Source organism: Macaca thibetana, chromosome 10 (genome assembly GCF_024542745.1).
Source record: "Macaca thibetana thibetana isolate TM-01 chromosome 10, ASM2454274v1, whole genome shotgun sequence".
Taxonomy (NCBI): Eukaryota; Metazoa; Chordata; class Mammalia; order Primates; family Cercopithecidae; genus Macaca; species Macaca thibetana.
The window spans coordinates 17,323,635-17,342,008 of record NC_065587.1 but is presented as its reverse complement, the minus strand read 5'-3'; the positions used below and the strand labels follow the sequence as shown (position 1 = coordinate 17,342,008).

At 45.0% G+C, this 18,374-nt stretch overlaps 1 protein-coding gene across 4 annotated transcripts in view; it reads right to left on the bottom strand.

The window, feature by feature from the left end:
- Nucleotides 1–18,374, bottom strand: part of LARGE1 (LARGE xylosyl- and glucuronyltransferase 1) — a 633,432-nt gene that overhangs the window by 262,117 nt on the left and 352,941 nt on the right. For all 4 annotated transcript variants that reach the window (XM_050745851.1, XM_050745855.1, XM_050745853.1 and 1 more), the window contains exon 6: nt 13,954–14,125. In XM_050745851.1, coding sequence (XP_050601808.1) covers nt 13,954–14,125 — 172 coding nt within the window. The remainder of the gene's footprint in view (nt 1–13,953; nt 14,126–18,374) is intronic.

The following is an 18,374-nucleotide window of genomic DNA, read 5'->3' as shown; positions in this document are numbered from 1 at the left end:
ACTCGCCCTCCTTCTCCCCTGTACAACTCAAAGATAAAAAGAAAAGCTACAGAGATATTGCTAATAAAAATAATCAGAACGTATTTTCTGGATTCTAAGAGGCTGCTGATTGTACGACATATGAAAACATTTGCCAGGAGAAAAAGACCATCTGTCGAGTTGCTTTGGTAAGTGACATCTCAATTTCGGACATGGGAAAATGTGCAAAGTCCTGTATCTCAGAACTGAGATAATATGGCAAAATACTTGCCAAATACTATTTTGCTCCTAACATAATATTCCCATTGAGAATGAGAAGCTGAATTGTAAAGTGCACGGAAGAGTGGGGCCTCAAACCCAGGTCTCGGAATCATCCCACTCTACAGCCCGTACTTTCCCCATTGGGACCCACGGCCAGCTCTTTCCAACTAGGAGCAAATCCCCAACTCCTATGCTTTTCCGTAACCATTTCTCAGGCTTTTTTCTCCATCTTGATAGAGATTATTTTGGGAAATGTGTTTACTCCAAGGGCTAGTATTGTCTCCTCCGATATTAAGAACCTCTCCCATCCTGAATTGTTTAGAGGTATGTACACAGCCATCTTATTGTGATTACAGTAAAATGACTCAGCTGGGCACAGCCGCTCACGCCTGTAATCCCAGCACTTTTGGGAGGCTGAGGCGGGAGGATCGCTTGAGCCCAGGAATTTGAGACTAGTTTGGGGAACAAAGTGAGACCCTGTGTCTGCAAAAATTAAAAATTAAAAAAAAAATAGCTGGACGTGGTGGCACATGCCTACAGTCCCAACTCCTCTGGAAACTGAGGCGGGAGAATCCCTTGAGTCCAGGAATTTCAGGTGGTAATGAGCTATGATCCCACGACTGCACTCCCGCCTGGGTGACACAGCAAGACCCTGTCACAAAAACAAAACAAAACGAAATAGCTCTAATATTAATAACAGCAGAAGCTAACACCGTCAAGAGCTTACTGTGTCAGGAACAGCACTAAGACTTTGCTATGTATCACGTCACGTTACCCTCACACCAATACCCCAGGAGTACCATTCTCCCCATCTTGCCCACAGGAGACAGAGGTTTAGAGTTGAGCCCAACACCCCGACATTGCAAAGATGGCAAGAGGATGCAAAGCAACCCCAAGGAAGGGCCCTTGACACCATCTGTCCCTCCACCCTTGGAGTGAATACTTGAGTTGGGAAAGGGAGTCGGGAAAGAAGCATCTCACATCTACCTCCAGAAATGTCTCTCCTCCCCTTGGTGAGGAGCCTCAAAGTGTCCTCCAGCTCACCTCCCTGAGAGTCTGAGCCCTGTGTATCTAAGAAAGTCCCCAAACTGATAGAGAGGTCCGTGGAATCCTGGTGATGGATCCAAGAGGCTCCTCTGCCCCACCCAGTAAGCAGCACAGAGCCAGGGACCCAGGGCACGGCTGGCTTTACAACGCAGCGGCAGCTGGAGGCAGCAGCGAACGCCATTCACTGGGTGTGGGCTGTACAAGGAGGAGCTCAGGACACAATCAGGGCGAGTCCAGGGATCCTGCCTCATGAATTCTGCTCGACATCTATTCCGTTCCTCCTCCTCGCAAATCACAGCTTGCCAATCACACCTTGCCCAGGCTTTGCGCTTGCTGATTTCATCCTGCCCCCATCCAATGAGCCCTGTTTTAGATTCATCAAATCCTCCCCCACACCCCCCTACCCCCCAGCTCTCCCTGTGGGGCATTTACATTGTATGAGGCACTACAGGGCTGCCCCCCCTGGATTCTACAATGGGGCTCACCTGGCCATCCAGAAAAGGAAACTGTAACATCTGGTGAGAACATCTATTCTAACACCAAAAAAGCTCTATTTCAGAAGAGAGCTTTTTTGAGGAAAAAAAAATGAAGAGACCCCAAGCCCTGACCCTTCTTGTAAGATCTAGACCTGTTTACCCCATCTCTGCATGTCCGAAACCGAACTCACCATCTAGTGCTATCCACTCTACGTCCCCATTCATCTCTAATCTGCATCCCTCGCTCTGCCTCCAAGGCTAACATCTGGCTATGGGCCGCAATGGTCTTTTGCTGAGACTGGAGCCTCCTACGTGCTGCCAACTCTTTTTGAAAGTACTGTCTTCCTGTCTCACTCTTCAGATCATCCCCACACGTCAGCCAAAGGGATCTTTTCAAATCTTCTGAACTGAATTTCAATGACCTTTGGACAAGACCTAAAGCCAGCACTTAGTTAAGACCCTTCATACCTCTCTTGCCTTATTTCCCACCACTCACTTCACCAAGAAACATCCACTTTACTTGTTTCATTTGACAAATACTTATCGGGCACTTTCTATGTGTCAGGCACTGTTCTAGGTGCTGGGACACATTAGGCACAAAACAAAGATTCCTGCCTTCCTGGTGCTTACGCAGAGTTAGCCCACCACACCCATGGGTTCTGCATCTGTGGCTTCAACCAACCTGGACTGAAAATATTTGAAAAGAAAATTGCATCGGTACTGAATATACACAGACTTTTTTTGTCTTCTTACTATTCCCTAAACAATACAGTCTAACAACGATTTACTTAGCATTTACATTGCATTAGGAATTATAAATAATCTAGAGATGATTTAAAGCATACAGGAGGATGTCCACAGATGATGGGCAAATGCACTATTTTATATATCAGGGACTCGGGCATCTGCAGATTTTGGTATCTGTGGGAGGTCCCTAGAAAGAACACACAATAACCAGATGGAGCCAGCTGTATCCTGGTACCTGGGTCTGTGCTGCCTGTGGGGTGAGGCAGAGCAGCCCTCTTGATAAGTAATTACATACTCATGAGAAGGTGATGAGTCCTCTTGAAAAAAAATAAAAATGAAAGAGCCGTGGAGAAAAATGGGATGGTGTCTCAGGCTGTAGGATTCAATGGGACAGTCAGGAAAAGCCTTGCTGAGAAGCTGAGGTTTGGGCAAAGAATCGAAGGGCATTATGGTAGCGAGACAGGGAATGATCTGGAGGAGAGAAGCATTCCAGGTACAGGGAACGTTAGAGCAGAGGACCAAAGGTAGAAGTCTGTCTGGTCTATTTGAAAAGTAGATTGAGGGGCTGGGTGCAGTGGCTCATGCTTGTAATCCCAGTACTTTGGGAGGCCGAGGCAGGTGGATCAACGGAGGTCAGGAGTTTGAGACCAGCCTGGCCAACATGGTGAAACCCCATTTCTACTAAAAATACAAAAAATTAGCCAGGTATGGTGGCGCATTCCTGTAATCCCAGCAACTCGGGAGGCTGAGGCAGGAGAATCGCCTGAGCCTAGGGGGTGGAGGTTGCAGCAAGTGGAGATCACACCACTGCACTCCAGATTGGGTGGACAGAGCGAGACTCCATCTCAAAAAAAAAAAAAAAAAAAAAAAAAAAAAAAAGTAGACTGAATGTTTCTTTTGGTTTCTGTCTGTACCACTCTCTCTCTGGATCTCAGGTCTTCGCATATGCTGCTCTAAGTGAGACTGGAGGCCAGTGCATCCACCTCTTTCCCTTTAGAAGCCCTCCTGACTCCCTCCAACTTCCCTCACTAGCAATGCTTTCCCTAAAATGTGATTCAACCTCACCTGGACTTTTCCCTTTCAAGAGACTTTCTACACTTGCATGTAACTATGTGTTCAGATGTATCTAGAATCTAGTGGTTAAATGTGGGCTCTGTGATCAGCCTGGCTTCAGTCCAGGTTTTGCCACTAACTTGTAGTTAGTGATTTCAGGCAACAGACTTAAAGAGTTTTTTATGAAGGCTAAATGAGATGGTCCAGGGCACGACACATAAAACAAATTTGATAGATATAAGCAACAGGAGGATAGAGCTGGGTCTGTCTGTTAATATTTTACACCCAGGGCCTAGGGCAGGCCAAGAGGCTCAGAATGTAGTAAATTAATGAAAGAATGAATGACTGAATGGGTGCATCAGGCAAGGAAGGAAGGAAGGGAGGGAGGGAAGGAGGGAGAAAGGAACTCAGGAAGGTAGGTAGAGGTTAGGGTTAGTTTCTGCTCCGTGAACTCTCCAAAATTTCAGGCTGAAGTGCAAGGAAAAAAAAAAAAAAAAAAAAAAGAGGCCGGCCGCAGTGGCTCACGCCTGTAATCCAGCACTTTGGGAGGCCGAGGCGGGCAGATTACAAGGTCAGGAGATCAAGACCAGCCTGGCCAACATGGTGAAACCCCGTTTCTACTAAAATACAAAAAATTAGCCAGGCGTGGTGGTGCACGCCTGTAGTCCCGGCTACTCGGGAGGCTGAGGCAGGGGAATCACTTGAACCCAGGAGGCAGAGGTTGCAGTGAGCAGAGATCGTGCCACTGCATTCCAGCCTGGCGACAGAGTAACACTCTGTTTCACAAACAAACAAACAAACAAACTCCCCTAAGACACAGAAAGAAAAGAACAGAACTATCACTTATTAGGTATTGTGCAATACAGAGCCATTATCTGACTTAATCACCAAAATAAAGCCTATGGGGCAGTTATTAATGCATCATTCCCTCACTTTTATAGAACAACAACAATAATGAGGCTCTGAGAAGTTAAATGATCTTTCGAATATAGTAAGACGAGGCAGATTTGCTTCAAAGTTAATCTGAAAATAATTAAAACCTCTTTACCTAATTCTGCCAGTGAAAAAATCCTTGGGGTTACTTCAGTGGTGTACATCTGGGCTGATGGTGTACAATGGAAGAACCAGTAGCGTCTATTAAGAAAATCAAAGTGCTAGTTTCTGATTCTGAGTAGAAGGCAGGCTGGTTAAGAGAGGCGGAGAAAGCACGAGGGTACAAGGAGGAAATAATGGAAGAGGTCATCAAAATTCTCCAAGTGGAAAATCAACTAGGGGCTAGAGGACGTTTAAAGACCTAAACAAAACCATGAAAACTGGTAGTGAGGAGGGAACTTCATCAATACTGGGAGTGCAGGAGAACTTTTTATTTATTTATTTTTTGAGACAGAGTCTCGCTCTGTCACCCAGGCTGGAATGCAGTGGTACAATCTTGGCTCACTGCAACCTCTGCCTCCAGGGTTCAAGCAATTCTCCTGCCTCAGCCTCCCAAGTAAATGGAATTACAGGTGAACGGCACCACGCTTGGCTAATTTTTTATATTTTTAGTAGAGATAGGGTTTTGCCATGCTTGCCAGCCTGGTCTTGAACTCCTGACCTCAGGTGATCCACCCGCCTTAGCCTCCCAAAGTGCTGGGATTATGGGCGTGAGCCACTGTGCCCAGCCCAGGAGAACTTCTAAAGGCCCAGTACAGATTAAAAAGAAATGTCCAGGTGATTGCTGACCAAGAACAAGCCCAGCCTCGCTCTTTCCCAGCTGAATTCCAGTGCCTTCTGTAATAGGAGCGCATTGCCTCTACAGACACCAGCTGTTGGTGTCATTTTACAGGACTTTGAGAATTTCATCTTTTAAAATTTGTTTTTTTTCCCTGTGGCAAAACAGTCTCTGAAGTTTAGGAACTGTCAGGAGTGAATGTGAGATGCGTGGGAATCTGTCTACGCTAAGCCCTAGAAGGGGGTACACTGGGTCAGCCAAAAAGGGAAGGCTTTAATCAGGGAAATCAGGCAATCCCATGAGGTCGTGGAATTGTCTTGTAAGGTCTTCTTTGATTCCTTTCCTATGGGCTAACAGGGCGGGGGGACACTGAGCTTCATTTGGAGATAAGGGAAGGCAGGAAAGGAGAAAGATTTAAAGTCAAGGAAAAAGGGGCCAACAGGACAATATCAAATGTAACCACAGGAGACAGGAGGAAGGAAAGGGGAAAGAAACACACAAGGCCCAAGTGTCTGTTTGGTACCAGGATCACTGAATCGCCTCCTCAAATTTCACACAACCACTCTGAGCAGATGTCAGTATTTTCTTTCCACAGGTGCAGAGGCGAGGTCAGGAGTGGTTCAATGACCACCCTAAGATCACCCTGATGATACAGAAGACTAGCAGGGACTTGAAACTTGGTCTCCTCTTTGCTAAGCTCTTCTGACTCCACCAATTTCTTCAGATGAGACAGGCAGGGCGGCGAGGTAACAAAGAAAGATGAGACCTGAAGAAACTTCAAAGAGTGTTAAAAACTCCTTCGAGGCAACTGATTATAAGCATAAAATTTCTACAAATGTATTATTTTTCAAAAGTAATACTTCAATGTTCTTCGTGTTCAGCTTTTCTACATTATTTTACAGCCCCAATGGTTCTGTGGACAGAACTGTGAGCTAATGGAGCAGACACACATTAATGATGTCCGCCATCATCCCATTCACTCTGGCAGGAGTCCTTAGAGAAAATGGAATGTGGAAAAATAATGCACATTATCTTGTGCAATTCTCACAAAGACCCCGTTAGCACTATTCCTTCTCTGAGCCTAAATCAACTAAGATAACTTGCTGTCTTATTCAGTTTGAGCTGATATAACAAAATATCTGACACTGGGTAATTTATAAAAAACAGAAATTTATTGCTTGCAGTTCTAGAGGCTGGGAAGTCCAAGATCAAGGCACCAGCAGATCAGATGACTGGTGAGAACTCTCTGCCTCATTGATGGTACCCCTGTTTTTTTGAGATGCAGTCTCACTCTGTTGCCCAGGCTGGAGTGCAATGGTGTGATCTTGGCTCACTACAACCGCTGTCTCCCAGTGTCAAGCGATTCTACTGCCTCAGCCTCCTGACTAGCTGGGATTACAGGCATGCACCACCAGGCCCAGCTAATTTTTGTATTTTTAGTAGAGGCGGGGTTTCGCCATGTTGGCCAAGCTGGTCTTGAACTCCTGACCTCAGGTGATCCACCGCCCTCGGCCTCCCAAAGTGCTGGGATTATAAGCGTGAGCCACCACACCCTGCTGATGGTATCACTTTTACTGTGTCCTCACATATAAGGGGTGAGCAAGGTCTGTCAAGCCTCTTTTACAAAGGTACTAATCCCACTCATACAGCTGTCATGAGCTAATCACCTCCTAAAGGCTCTACTCTTAATGCCATTGCACTGGGGGTTAGGTTTCAACATAGGAACTTTGCGAGGACACAAACCTTCAGGCCACTGCATGTGCCTGTGGTGACAGAGTCATCAGGGTGATCCTGACTTATTCTCTGGACACGCTGAGTCTCTGGGTAGAGCTCTTGGATCCCACCTCCAGCTACTTAAAGACGATGTTCTGGGAAGTCACATGCTGGACCAGAATTCTGGAGACTGGGATTTTATTTCTCGAATCCTGGGAAAACTACACTTTTCTATGCTAATTTTGCTTGCCTGCCTTTGTTCTCTAAATGCCTGGATCACCCTGGGCCCGCCCTCTACAAACTGGTGTATATGATCACTTTGAGTTCTTTCACAAATCTAACTTTGGTCTCTCCAAAGATACTCTTAACTCCACCCACATGACAATGATTTCTGTTACTCCTCTTCAAGGGAAAGAAGGGTGCAGAGTAAAGAGGACTGGATTCAAAGTCGGACTGTTTGGGTTCAAATCTCAGTTTCATGACTTAGGACGTGAGGCTCCAGGTAAACTATGCCTCCCTAAGCATCAGCTCCCAAATCTCTAATATAGGTACATGAACAGTAATCACTTCATGGGAGGGTTGTGAGGATTAAATAAGTTTATCCATAAAGTACTTAACAGAGTGGCTGGCACAGACTAAGGGCTTAAACATGTGAGCTGTAAGGAACCACACAGAGTCTATTAGGCCCTGAACGATACCCAGTGGTATCGCACATCTGCGGTGACATGAGGGTGAGCAAGGTAGTGCCCACGTATGCCGGATAGTTTGACCGTACCTGCTTAGGGTCAGAATTTTACACTGTGGCAATAAGACACTCTTAGAGGGGAGGCATCTGTGCTTATGGATCAAAACGCTATCTTGAATATTCAGCACGGCCTTCTTCCAAAAGCTTCAGATTATGGATGTGCATGTATTATTTATGCCCTCATAACAGCCTCCCCAAATGATGACAATCACTTATTATTTCCAGTGTTTTCTGCAGTAAAAACCAAGGCACGCAGGGATCCAAGGTGACAGGTACTTGGCAGTCACACCTGTTCTAAGTGCAGCACAGCCTCCTGGGTCAGTGGACAGAACACAGACTCTAAAGCCATATGGACTGGGGTTCAATTTTGGTATGTAATAGCTCTCTGAGCATGTAATTTAATCTCTCTTGAGCCCAGTTTATTTAACTTCTTTTTTTTTTGAGACAGAGTCTTGCTCTGTTGCCCAGGCTGGAGTGCAGTGGCACGAACTCAGCTCACTGCAAGCTCTACCTCCCGGGTTCACGCCATTCTCCTGCCTCAGCCTCCCGAGTGACTGGGACTACAGGCACCCACCACCATGCCCGGCTAACTTTTTTTGTATTTTTTTAGTAGAGACGGGGTTTCACTGTGTTAGCCAGGATGATCTCGATCTCTTGACCTCCTGATCCGCCCGCCTCGGCCTCCCAAAGTGCTGGGATTACAGGCGTGAGCCGCCAGTTTATTTAACTTTCAAGTGTGCAAAGCTTCTAGCTCAGTGCCCAGAACCTAAGACGTGCTTAAGAAATGGTAGTTAGCTTTCCCTGTGTTTTACAAACACTCATTTAGCCACTTGCCTCCTCACCAGCTCCGTGTGGATGTGTGTTAGGCATCTTAGACTTCACAAGCCTCACACCAAACTCCTGATCTTCCCATACACCCTGTCCTTCCTGCAGTCTTCTGTGTCTCACAGATGTCATCTCACCCAGCCAGCCACCATGGGGTCATCCTTAAGCCCACTCTTTTTCATTCCCCTATCCAATCAATGGAACATCCCGATGACTCGAGCTTCAAAATGCACCCCTAATATGATGACTTCTACCATCTCTACTGCTCCACCTGGGTCTGAGCCAAAATCATCTCTCCCCTGGATGATTGGATTACCTCCTAAACCTTTTGAGGATAGGTTTTACTATTCATCCTATTCTCAAAAGGGCAGCTAGGGTGAGTCATTAAGAATATTAAATCAGACTGAATCACGCCTCTGCTCAAAGCCCGCCAATGGCTCCCCAAACCACTGAACAGAAAGGCAAAGTCTTCTCATGGCCTGACAAATAAGGTCCCCATAACCTGACCTTTGTAGCCCCTATGACCTGAAATTAGCAGCCCCCCAGCATGCCCTTGGGCTCCCTCTGCTCTGATCCAACCTCCATTCGTTCCTGAAACGGGCCACTCCACTCTGCAAAGTTCATCCTTTCTACCCTTAGTGCCTAGGGCGCCTTGCACTCTTCCCCTGGATAAAGGCAGAGCGCCAATCACCTCTAACACATTACATACTTTACTTGTTTATTTTTCTGTTGTCTGTCTCCCTCCACTCAAACATAAACTCACAGGGGGAGGGACTGGGTTTTGCTTTGTAGTGAATTCTTACAATTTTCTGTTGCCTCGTATCCATTTGGAACATATGTTTAACTTTCGTATACTGACACAGGGCTCAGTCACCCTTGACAGGGTTTCTGGTTCTACACCACACCGGGGTGGCACAAGCTGGTGGCCGAAGATCAGTACACAGACTGGGCTCCTTGCTTTTCCCACTTTCTTTCTCTTTTCTTTTTTTTTTTTTTGAGACGGAGTTTCACTCTTGTTGCCCAGGCTGGAGTGCAATGGCGCGATCTCGGCTCACCGCAACCTCTGCCACCTGGTTTCAAGCGATTCTCCTGCCCCAGCCTCCACAGTAGCTGGGATTACAGGCATGTGCCACCACGTCTGGCTAATTTTGTATTTTTAGTAGAGATGGGGTTTCTCCATGTTGGTCAGGCTGGTCTTGAATTCTCAGCCTCAGGTGATCCGCCCACCTTGACCTCCCGAAGTGCTGGAATTACAGGCATGAGCCACCGGGCCCGGCCAACTTTTCCCACTTTCTTTAAATGGAATATTCAGGCATTTGCCCTTGAATTCACAGTGACCCACACCCTATTTGCTTAATCTACAGCTAGGTGTCTCTCTGTGCCTGACTCTTCGTTCCTGCCTCGTGTGACCATGGACGGAGGACTGCCCTCCTGATCCACTGCGTGTTCCCTGCTTAGGATTTGAAAGTAAAAAATCGGCCAGGCACAGTGGCTCACGCCTGTAATCCCAGCACTTTGGGATCACTTGAGGTCAGAAGTTCAAGACCAGCCTGGCCAACATGGTGAAACCCTGTCTCTACTAACAACACAAAATTAGCCAGGTGTGGTGGCGTGCACCTGTAATCCCAGTTACTCGGGAGGCTGAGGCAGAAGAATCACTTGAACCCAGGAGGTGGAGGCTGTAGTGAGCCGAGATCGCGCCACTGCACGCCAGCCTGGGTGATAGAGTGAGACTTTGTATCAAAAAAAAAAAAAAAAAAGAAGAGGTAAAAAGTCTTTGAACTTGTTTCCATTGTAAGGGGGTGCTGAATTTGCACTTTCCATTGAAGAACCAGGGGCTGCCCCACGCCGGTTTTCCCTACGCCGGTATGCCAGGGAGAGGACAAGGTCAGGTTCCCAGTGGCAGAGTAGTTGGTGGTCAGACAGGTGTAAACTGAACACAGGTCAGACAAGAGCTACAAGGACATCTGCCTATAAAAATATGTTTCCCATATGAGGGACCCCTGCCAGGTACACCAGATGTATCTCGTGAGAAGCATACCATACCCACGTCCAGCTCCCCTGAATTTTCTGTTAGGACAGGGCTGCTAGCCACTCGGGTACTTGCACCCCAGTGTAGCTAGGGGCTCTTCAAACAGTCTTATTCTTGCAACAGTCCCAACAGTTATAAAACTATCTGGCACCTAGAAGGAGCTCAGTAAATATTGACCGAATGGGTAGCTCCTGACCCTGGCCAATAATGGTATGTCTGATTCTTTCTGCTAAGAATGGGTGGTTCTGAAAATCTTCCAGCTGCTGATGCAGGCTGGGGAAAGGTGCAAACCACTGACATGGGAGGGAAGTATCTGCTACTTAGCTGAAGTCGAGCTCAGGGAAGATGGGGACATCTCTAAGAGGCTTCTTCTGGTAGAGGCTGAGGATGGGTCTAAGTTCTTAAAAAGGCTTCTTCGTAATTATCCCAGTAATGAATTCAGGAACAAGGGGCTTTCACAGCGTGCCACAAAGGAATCTAGTCTACGCTCGATCTGACCAAGAGCCACTGCAGCCCCAGACAACCAGGTGTTCTCAGAGAGAAAAATTAGCCAGGCCACATTGTATCAACATCACTCCAACTGTTTACAGTGAAAGATGTCAACGACGATTGCCTTTATGAAGGACACTCTCTCTTGGATCGGAACATTCTACATTTATGGGCCTAACAAGCTTTCTTCCTATTCCATGACCTGGCTTCTGATAGTTCGGTTTAGAAAAACGATCACACACATACGAAAGTGATACAAAATAGGGACATATGGAGAAGAGATGAGCTTACTTATTTTCTTTTCATCTCTGTACTTTTCCAGAAAAATCAGGGTGGGCATGGGAAAACCTCTGATGTTTTGTACTCCTTTGCTGGTGATAGATAAACACGCAATGCACTCTGCCTTGTTATTGAGTTCCTTGAAGGCAGGTGCTGTGTTCTCAACAGCTTTAGGTAACAACAGCCTCTAATGTATTCCTCTTCACAGTGGGGGCCTACCAAATGCTAGAAATAAACCAACAAAAGAATGAACAAATAAAATGCAGCCCATTAACTCAGCTCCTTGCATTCAAATTTACCTTGTCCCTGTCCCGACCTTGGCCCATATACCCTGCTCAGCCCCAGGAGCTGCCTTGAATCTGAGAGTCCTCCAAATCAAGTCCTTGGGCCAGCTAGGGGAGCAGCAAGAGCTCTGGTGCCTTCCCTTGAATGGATGATATCAGCGTATTTAAAATAACCATGATAATTCATGTTGTTATTGGCTACAGAGCTCCACTAGCACTACAGCCATTGCAAGCTGCAAGAGGATAAACGTGATTTCCTAGCTACAGCTCTACAATTTCTGATGACCTGTTCTGGTGACTATGGTGGTTATACTTATCGAACGGAGACTTATAGCTCTAACTGTATGGTGCAGGCGGCGTATTTTTGGAAAAAGACTCTGAGATGGAAGTCAGCATACAAGAGCTTTATTAGAGAGAGCTCTTGAGAACAGCACCTATGAAAGGGAAGGGGAAAGCAGGACTAGGCAGAGGGGAAAATCGACCTGTGAGGCAGTCTCTGAGTGTAGCAGATGATCCTGCAGGATCTCATGTCCATCAGTCATTCCATGATGTGTGGTGTCCCGGGAAGGGGTGTGGCCACAGGCATGGCCACTCACTTCAACTAAGGCAACTGCAAAAAGGGCCGATGCTGGGGAGCCCCTTCTGCAGGGACTACTCCCAGCAGCTGGGGTAATAAGGTCTTTATTCCCAAAGGAGAATGTGGGAGTCTAGTGCATACGACCACCATTCTCACCCGATGAGACAGAGCACAATTAGGAGCTCCTCTGTGACACCTTCCCAGCTACCTTCTCTAACCCCCTCTAGGAGAGGTGACAACTCTCACTGCGCCCTCATTACTCATCTCCTTATTTGCAGAGCCAGCCATAGTGCTTGACACCCAGTAGGGATGCAATAAACGCCGGCTGAAGAAATGCATCACTGAACACTCAACATCAGCATAAAGAAATGAATAAAACACCATGTAATTATAGAAAAACTGCCCCTCGTGAGTTCACGGTGATCAGAAAGAGGAAAACAAAGCAGACACGACAGGGGAACTTGAAAAGGGCAGCGGATGGAAGCCAAGACACAGGCACTCTGATCTCAACTCTGGGAAAAGCCTGCATCCTTCTGAGCTTCCGTTTCTTTCTTTATGAAACAAAAGGACATGTCCACACGTTCTATGAAGATTAGAGAGCTGTGACATACTCAGTTTCAACAGGTGTCCTAAATGAGGTCATTGCCAGTGTCATTACTGACATGAATAAGAAAAGTAAATTTTGATCCCGATAAGGGAAAGAGTCCCGGGGATCACAATGTCATTCCCATGATTTGGTGAAGACTTTCCTCAATTAGCCCAGAGCTCAGACGCCCTGAGAAGGAAGCAGGGAGTGACCGGGGCAGGCAAGGAAGTTCACTCTCTGTTCGTGAATAGAAACAGAAACCAACAGGAATATTCTGTGATTTATGAAAATGCTGTGATTTAAAATCATTAAGTAGTATCTTGCTTTCATAGCATATGGAGCTAACAGGAATGGCAGAAGGCATTTTAAACACAGAAGGGGCCAGTGTGCAATTAAAAAAAAAAAAAAAAGTAAAAATTTCACTGTCGAATTTCTTTCTCAATGTACTCATCCAATAGAGAAGAATTTTTAAAATCATATAATTTTTAAAAAGACATCTGGGAGAGGGGTATTAAAATAACAGCCTGAGATTTGTGCTAACCTGCCACTTCTCTCACATATCCATGCCACAGTTAATACACTTACCGAGCTCACGATTTCCCACTAGGTACTTTCCTATACCTCGAGGCTGTGACGAGAGTTACAATGATAGCTATAAAGAAACCCACCAGACTAGACAGAATGTCTTGTAAAGCCAAACACATACATCTCCTTAAAATGATAAACCACAACGTTAATGAAAGCAAAAGCTGTAAGAACATTTTCAAAAACTCTGGAATCAATACTCAACTCTACTACCTCACAGGCTTTCCTGGCAATTAGACTATCCGTGGATAAAAAGAAAACAATGAACGCACGTCCGGACACCAGTATGTGAACACTCCACTATCTGCATACGAAATACACACATTTGATATTCATCTGTTAAAAAATCTTCATTTACTAAAGAAATATAAACACGTTTCTGTTTTACTCTGTTATTTTTCAAATCCAAGCAGAGCTCATATTGAACCATATTTGTAATTCCTTACCCACCGCATTAGCACGACCTCATTCGAGGTGACCTCACCTTTTTTAAAGAATCAACCCCATTCTTGGCAAGCTGATACCTACAAGTATATCGGGAAGAAGCAAATGGGCTACCGTTACCTTTGAACTTGTGGAACACAGCCCACAGCTCTGCAATGTCGGTGGCAAAGGTGATATCCGTGTCAAGGACGATGACTCTCTCCAGGTTGGCAGGAAGAGTCTTGGTCAGCACAAGCTTCATCAGACCATAAATCCCAGAGTAATGTTTATTGGGGATCCAGGAAACTTCAGACTAGACAGAACAAGGCAGAGAGGGAGTTGGAGAAAGGGAAAAAAAGAGAAATCGCTATATTAATTCTTTGCTTAAACATCATAAATAGGGCCTAACACACAAAAAGTATCCAATACAAATTTGTTGAATAAATGAATGAGTTTTCTTTTAAAGATTTATATAATTTGCATTTTGACATGTGAAGTTTTCTGGAGGAAAATGTATCTGAATTAAGGGAGAGGAAAAGTAATAGTTGTGAAATAATTATTACTGCAAATCCTATGTTGAGATTTTTAAATAAAACTTTTGTTATTATAGAAATAAAATAGATCCACTAGAGAAAAAAAGGATATGCAAAAACATAAAGGTCCAAAAATGGAATCCCATTACATATACTTTTGCAACCAATATCGAATTGTTCCTATGTACGTATATTTCTTTAAATCATATTCCATTTATGTGTCATTAAAGATTAGTGGGTAATGGTATTGTTAAAGCTTATGCTTATTCTTTTAAAACTGTAATTGAATAGATTGCTACTGCTGCCTTCTCTTTATTCTCAGATAAACCCACAAGGAGGACCTAGTCATCATGTGACACTCTTCACCTGACAGCAATAGAGGACACACACATAGAACAGAAATGAACCACCCATGGAGCACTGACATTATGATCCTCACATAATATAATGGAACAATCAATGGCTCACAGATGGGCAGAGTCATCAGCGAGGCACACACATGGGTGCCATTTTGTGTCCAAAGGCAAGGATAAAAATAAAAGCACCAGTGTGATGAAAGCTCTCATATATGCATAGTCATTTATGAAGATCATCGTGGGCAGAGGCCCCAACCTGGCTGCTGTGGGGAGTTTCCACGGGAGCCAAAGTACACTTATTTTCAAGAGGGTAACCCTTTTAATAGAACCTTTTAAGATGGGGAATATGGCCACCTTACCAGGATTCCAAAAAATATTCATCTCCTTTGACCTTACCTTTGACCATGTTGAGGAGATGTTCGTTAAAAAATTCAGATTTAAAAATTTTGTTTAAGACACCAAAGATGTTCATCACCATGTTACCAAAGGGCAGCCATCAAAATGCCCCAAAATGGAACAATTAATTCAGACATAATACTCTTTTTTTTTCTGATAGCATCCTATGTAATTGTTTAAAACAAAGTGGATTAAGATGTAGTTTCTAAAAACCTACATATGATGTTAAAGGGAAAAAAAACAAGCTTTAAAACTGCTTTTACTTAAAAGCAACTATGTGTAATCAAACCAAATGAAACACATTCACCCACATTTTATGCAGAGAAAGAAAAAATAGCAGCAAGACATCCAATTGTGTCCGGAGTTGGTTCCTTCTGGTGGGTTCTTGGTCTCGCTGACTTCAAGAATGAAGCTGCGGACCTTTGTGGTGAGTGGCACAGCTCTTAAAGGGGGTGCAGACCCAAAGAGTGAGCAGCAGCAAGATTTATTGTGAAGAACGAAAGAACAAAGCTTCCACAGCTTGGAAGGGAACCCGAGCAGGATGCCGCTGCTGGTTGCGGTGGCCAGCTTTTATTCCCTTATTTGTCCCCGCCCACATCCTGCTGATTGGTCCATTTTACAGAGTGCTGAATGGTGTGTTTACAATCCTTTAGCTAGACACAGAGCAATGATTGGTGTGATTTTACAGAGTGCTGATTGGTGCATTTACAATCCTTTAGCTAGACACAGAGTGCTGATTGGTGCATTTTTACAGAGTGCTGATTGGTGCACTTACAATCCTTTAGCTAGACACAAAGTGCTGATTGGTGTGTTTTTACAGAGTGCTGATTGGTGCACTTACAATCCTTTAGCTAGACACAAAAGTTCTCCAAGTCCCCACTCGACCCAGGAAGTCCACTGGCTTCACTTCTCATCAGTTTCAAGAAAAAGCATCCCTAACTCTGTGTATGAGATCCTGTCACCTTACACCCAGGCATCATGGAGGAGGGGAAAAAGGACAGGAGTTCAAATCTGGGCTCTAGCCCCACAGAGCATTTGATCTCTCTAAGTTTTGGTTTCTTTATCTGTAAAATGGAGTGTGTTTCAGAGATGGAATGGGTCTCATGAGTCAGCATGGGGAGCCTATCTCATAGCTTCCCTAAATCGGCCTCCTGTGTGCCTGTTTTCCCACCATCACCAGACTATGACATGTTTGAAAACAATGTGGTTACTTAGTTTTTCTTTTAAAAGTAGTTGCTCATTTTTAAAGTTGGTAAAATGGAGATGATGCCCACTTCACACGGTTGTATAAAAATTAAAAGATATTAAAGGACTCAAGGGCCTGGTACCCACCCTTCTTCCTGATCCCTCTATCTTATTCCAAGTATTTAGATATCAATGCCTCTTCCAGTACTTCCTGATGAAGGTAAGGGTCTCCAGGATGTATGCAGGAGAGCAAAAAACCGAGGTGGCAGAGTCAGACATGCCTGGATTTAGATTCTAGTATCATCACTTAATCGCCATGTCACCTTGGACAGGTTTGCTCAGCTTGTCTGAGTTTCTGCTACTTATAAAGGTCATCCCTCCTTTTTAAAAAAATTTTAAAGTTTAGATTCTGGGGGTACACACGCATGTTTGTTACATGAGTACACTGTGTAATGGTGGAGACTGGACTTCCAGTACACCTGTCACCTGAATGTTGAACATTGTATCCAGCAGGCAATTTTTCACCCCTTACCCAGCTCTCACCCTTTCTTCTTTTGGAGACCCCAGTGTCTAATATTTCCAACTTTGTATCCATGTATGCCTATTGTTTTAGCTTCCACCTGTAAGTGAAAAAGTGTGGTATTTGATTTTCTGCTTCTGAGTTAGCTCGCTTAGGATAATGGCCTCCAGCTCCATCCTTGTTGCTACACTTACTTCATCCTATCATGCAGGGTGTGGGTGGAAACAGCACACTCTCCTGGGGAATCTAAGGAAGATTTAATAAAAGGACTACTTAATCTAAGTATATGCAGAATTAGAGGCAGTTTAACAAGAACTGTGCAGTTACTAGAGGACGGGAAGAGTACTTGGGGCCATTACTACCCCAAGGCCAAAAGGGTCTAGGCCAACAGATGCTGGAATCCAGAGAGAACTGCTGTATGAGTAAGGCCACCTGGCTGAGGCAGTGACCTTCAGCAGAGGGACACAGCCTACCTGTGGCAACCCATAAGCCAGAACAGGAAAAAAACATCTCAATGTCACTCTCCTCCTGCCCACCAGTATCCCGGGAGGGCAGCCCTCTGGTCAACCCTAATGGAAACCAGAGCGAAAGTGAGATTAGAGATGCTTTATGCATCAGCCTCATGGAGCATAAAGTGAGGGTTAGGGCAAGAGAGTACCTAGAAGGAAAAAACTCACACAACCAACAGAGTCATACCGTTAACACAAGGACAAATTAAATGAACAACAACAAAATCAAAGCACAATGCCTTGGCCGGGTGCAGTGGCTCATGCCTGTAATCCCAGGATTTTAGGAGGCTGAGGCAGGTGGATCACCTGAGGTCAGGAGCTTGAGACCAGCCTGAACAACATGGAGAAATGCCGTCTCTACTAAAAATACAAAATTAGCCAGGTGTGGTGGCACACACCTGTAATCCCAGCTACTCGGGAGGCTCAGGCAGGAGAATTGCTGGAACCTGGGAGGCAGAGGTTGCATTGAGCAGAGCTCACACCATTGTACTCCAGCCTGGGCAACAAAAGTGAAACTCTGTCTTAAAAAAAAAAAAAAAAAAAAAAAAAAAAAAAAGCACAATGTCTTGTATATAATAGGTACAAAACACATTTCTGGAACAGATGGATGGATGGATGGATGAATGGATGATGGATGGATGGATGATGGATGAATGGATGGATTAATGGATGATGGATGAATGGATGGATAGATGGATGGATGGATGATGGATAAATGGATGGATGGATGAATGGATGGATGATGGATGAATGGACGGATGAATGGATGGATGAATGGATGATGGATGGATGGATGGATGATGGATGAATGGATGGATAGATGGATGGATGGATGAATGGATGATGGATGAATGGATGGATGGATGGATGATGGATGAACAGACGGATGGATGATGGATGGCAGGCAGGCATAGGAAGGCAGGAGATTTGTCTACAATCCCACAGCAAGCAAGATGCAAAGCTCTAAGAGTCACAATTTGCCAGGAGAAGGTTTGTGTTCTTTCCCCAAACTACATTATCCTTCCTTTGGAGTGAGATTCCTGACTAGCCATCACGGTAGGAT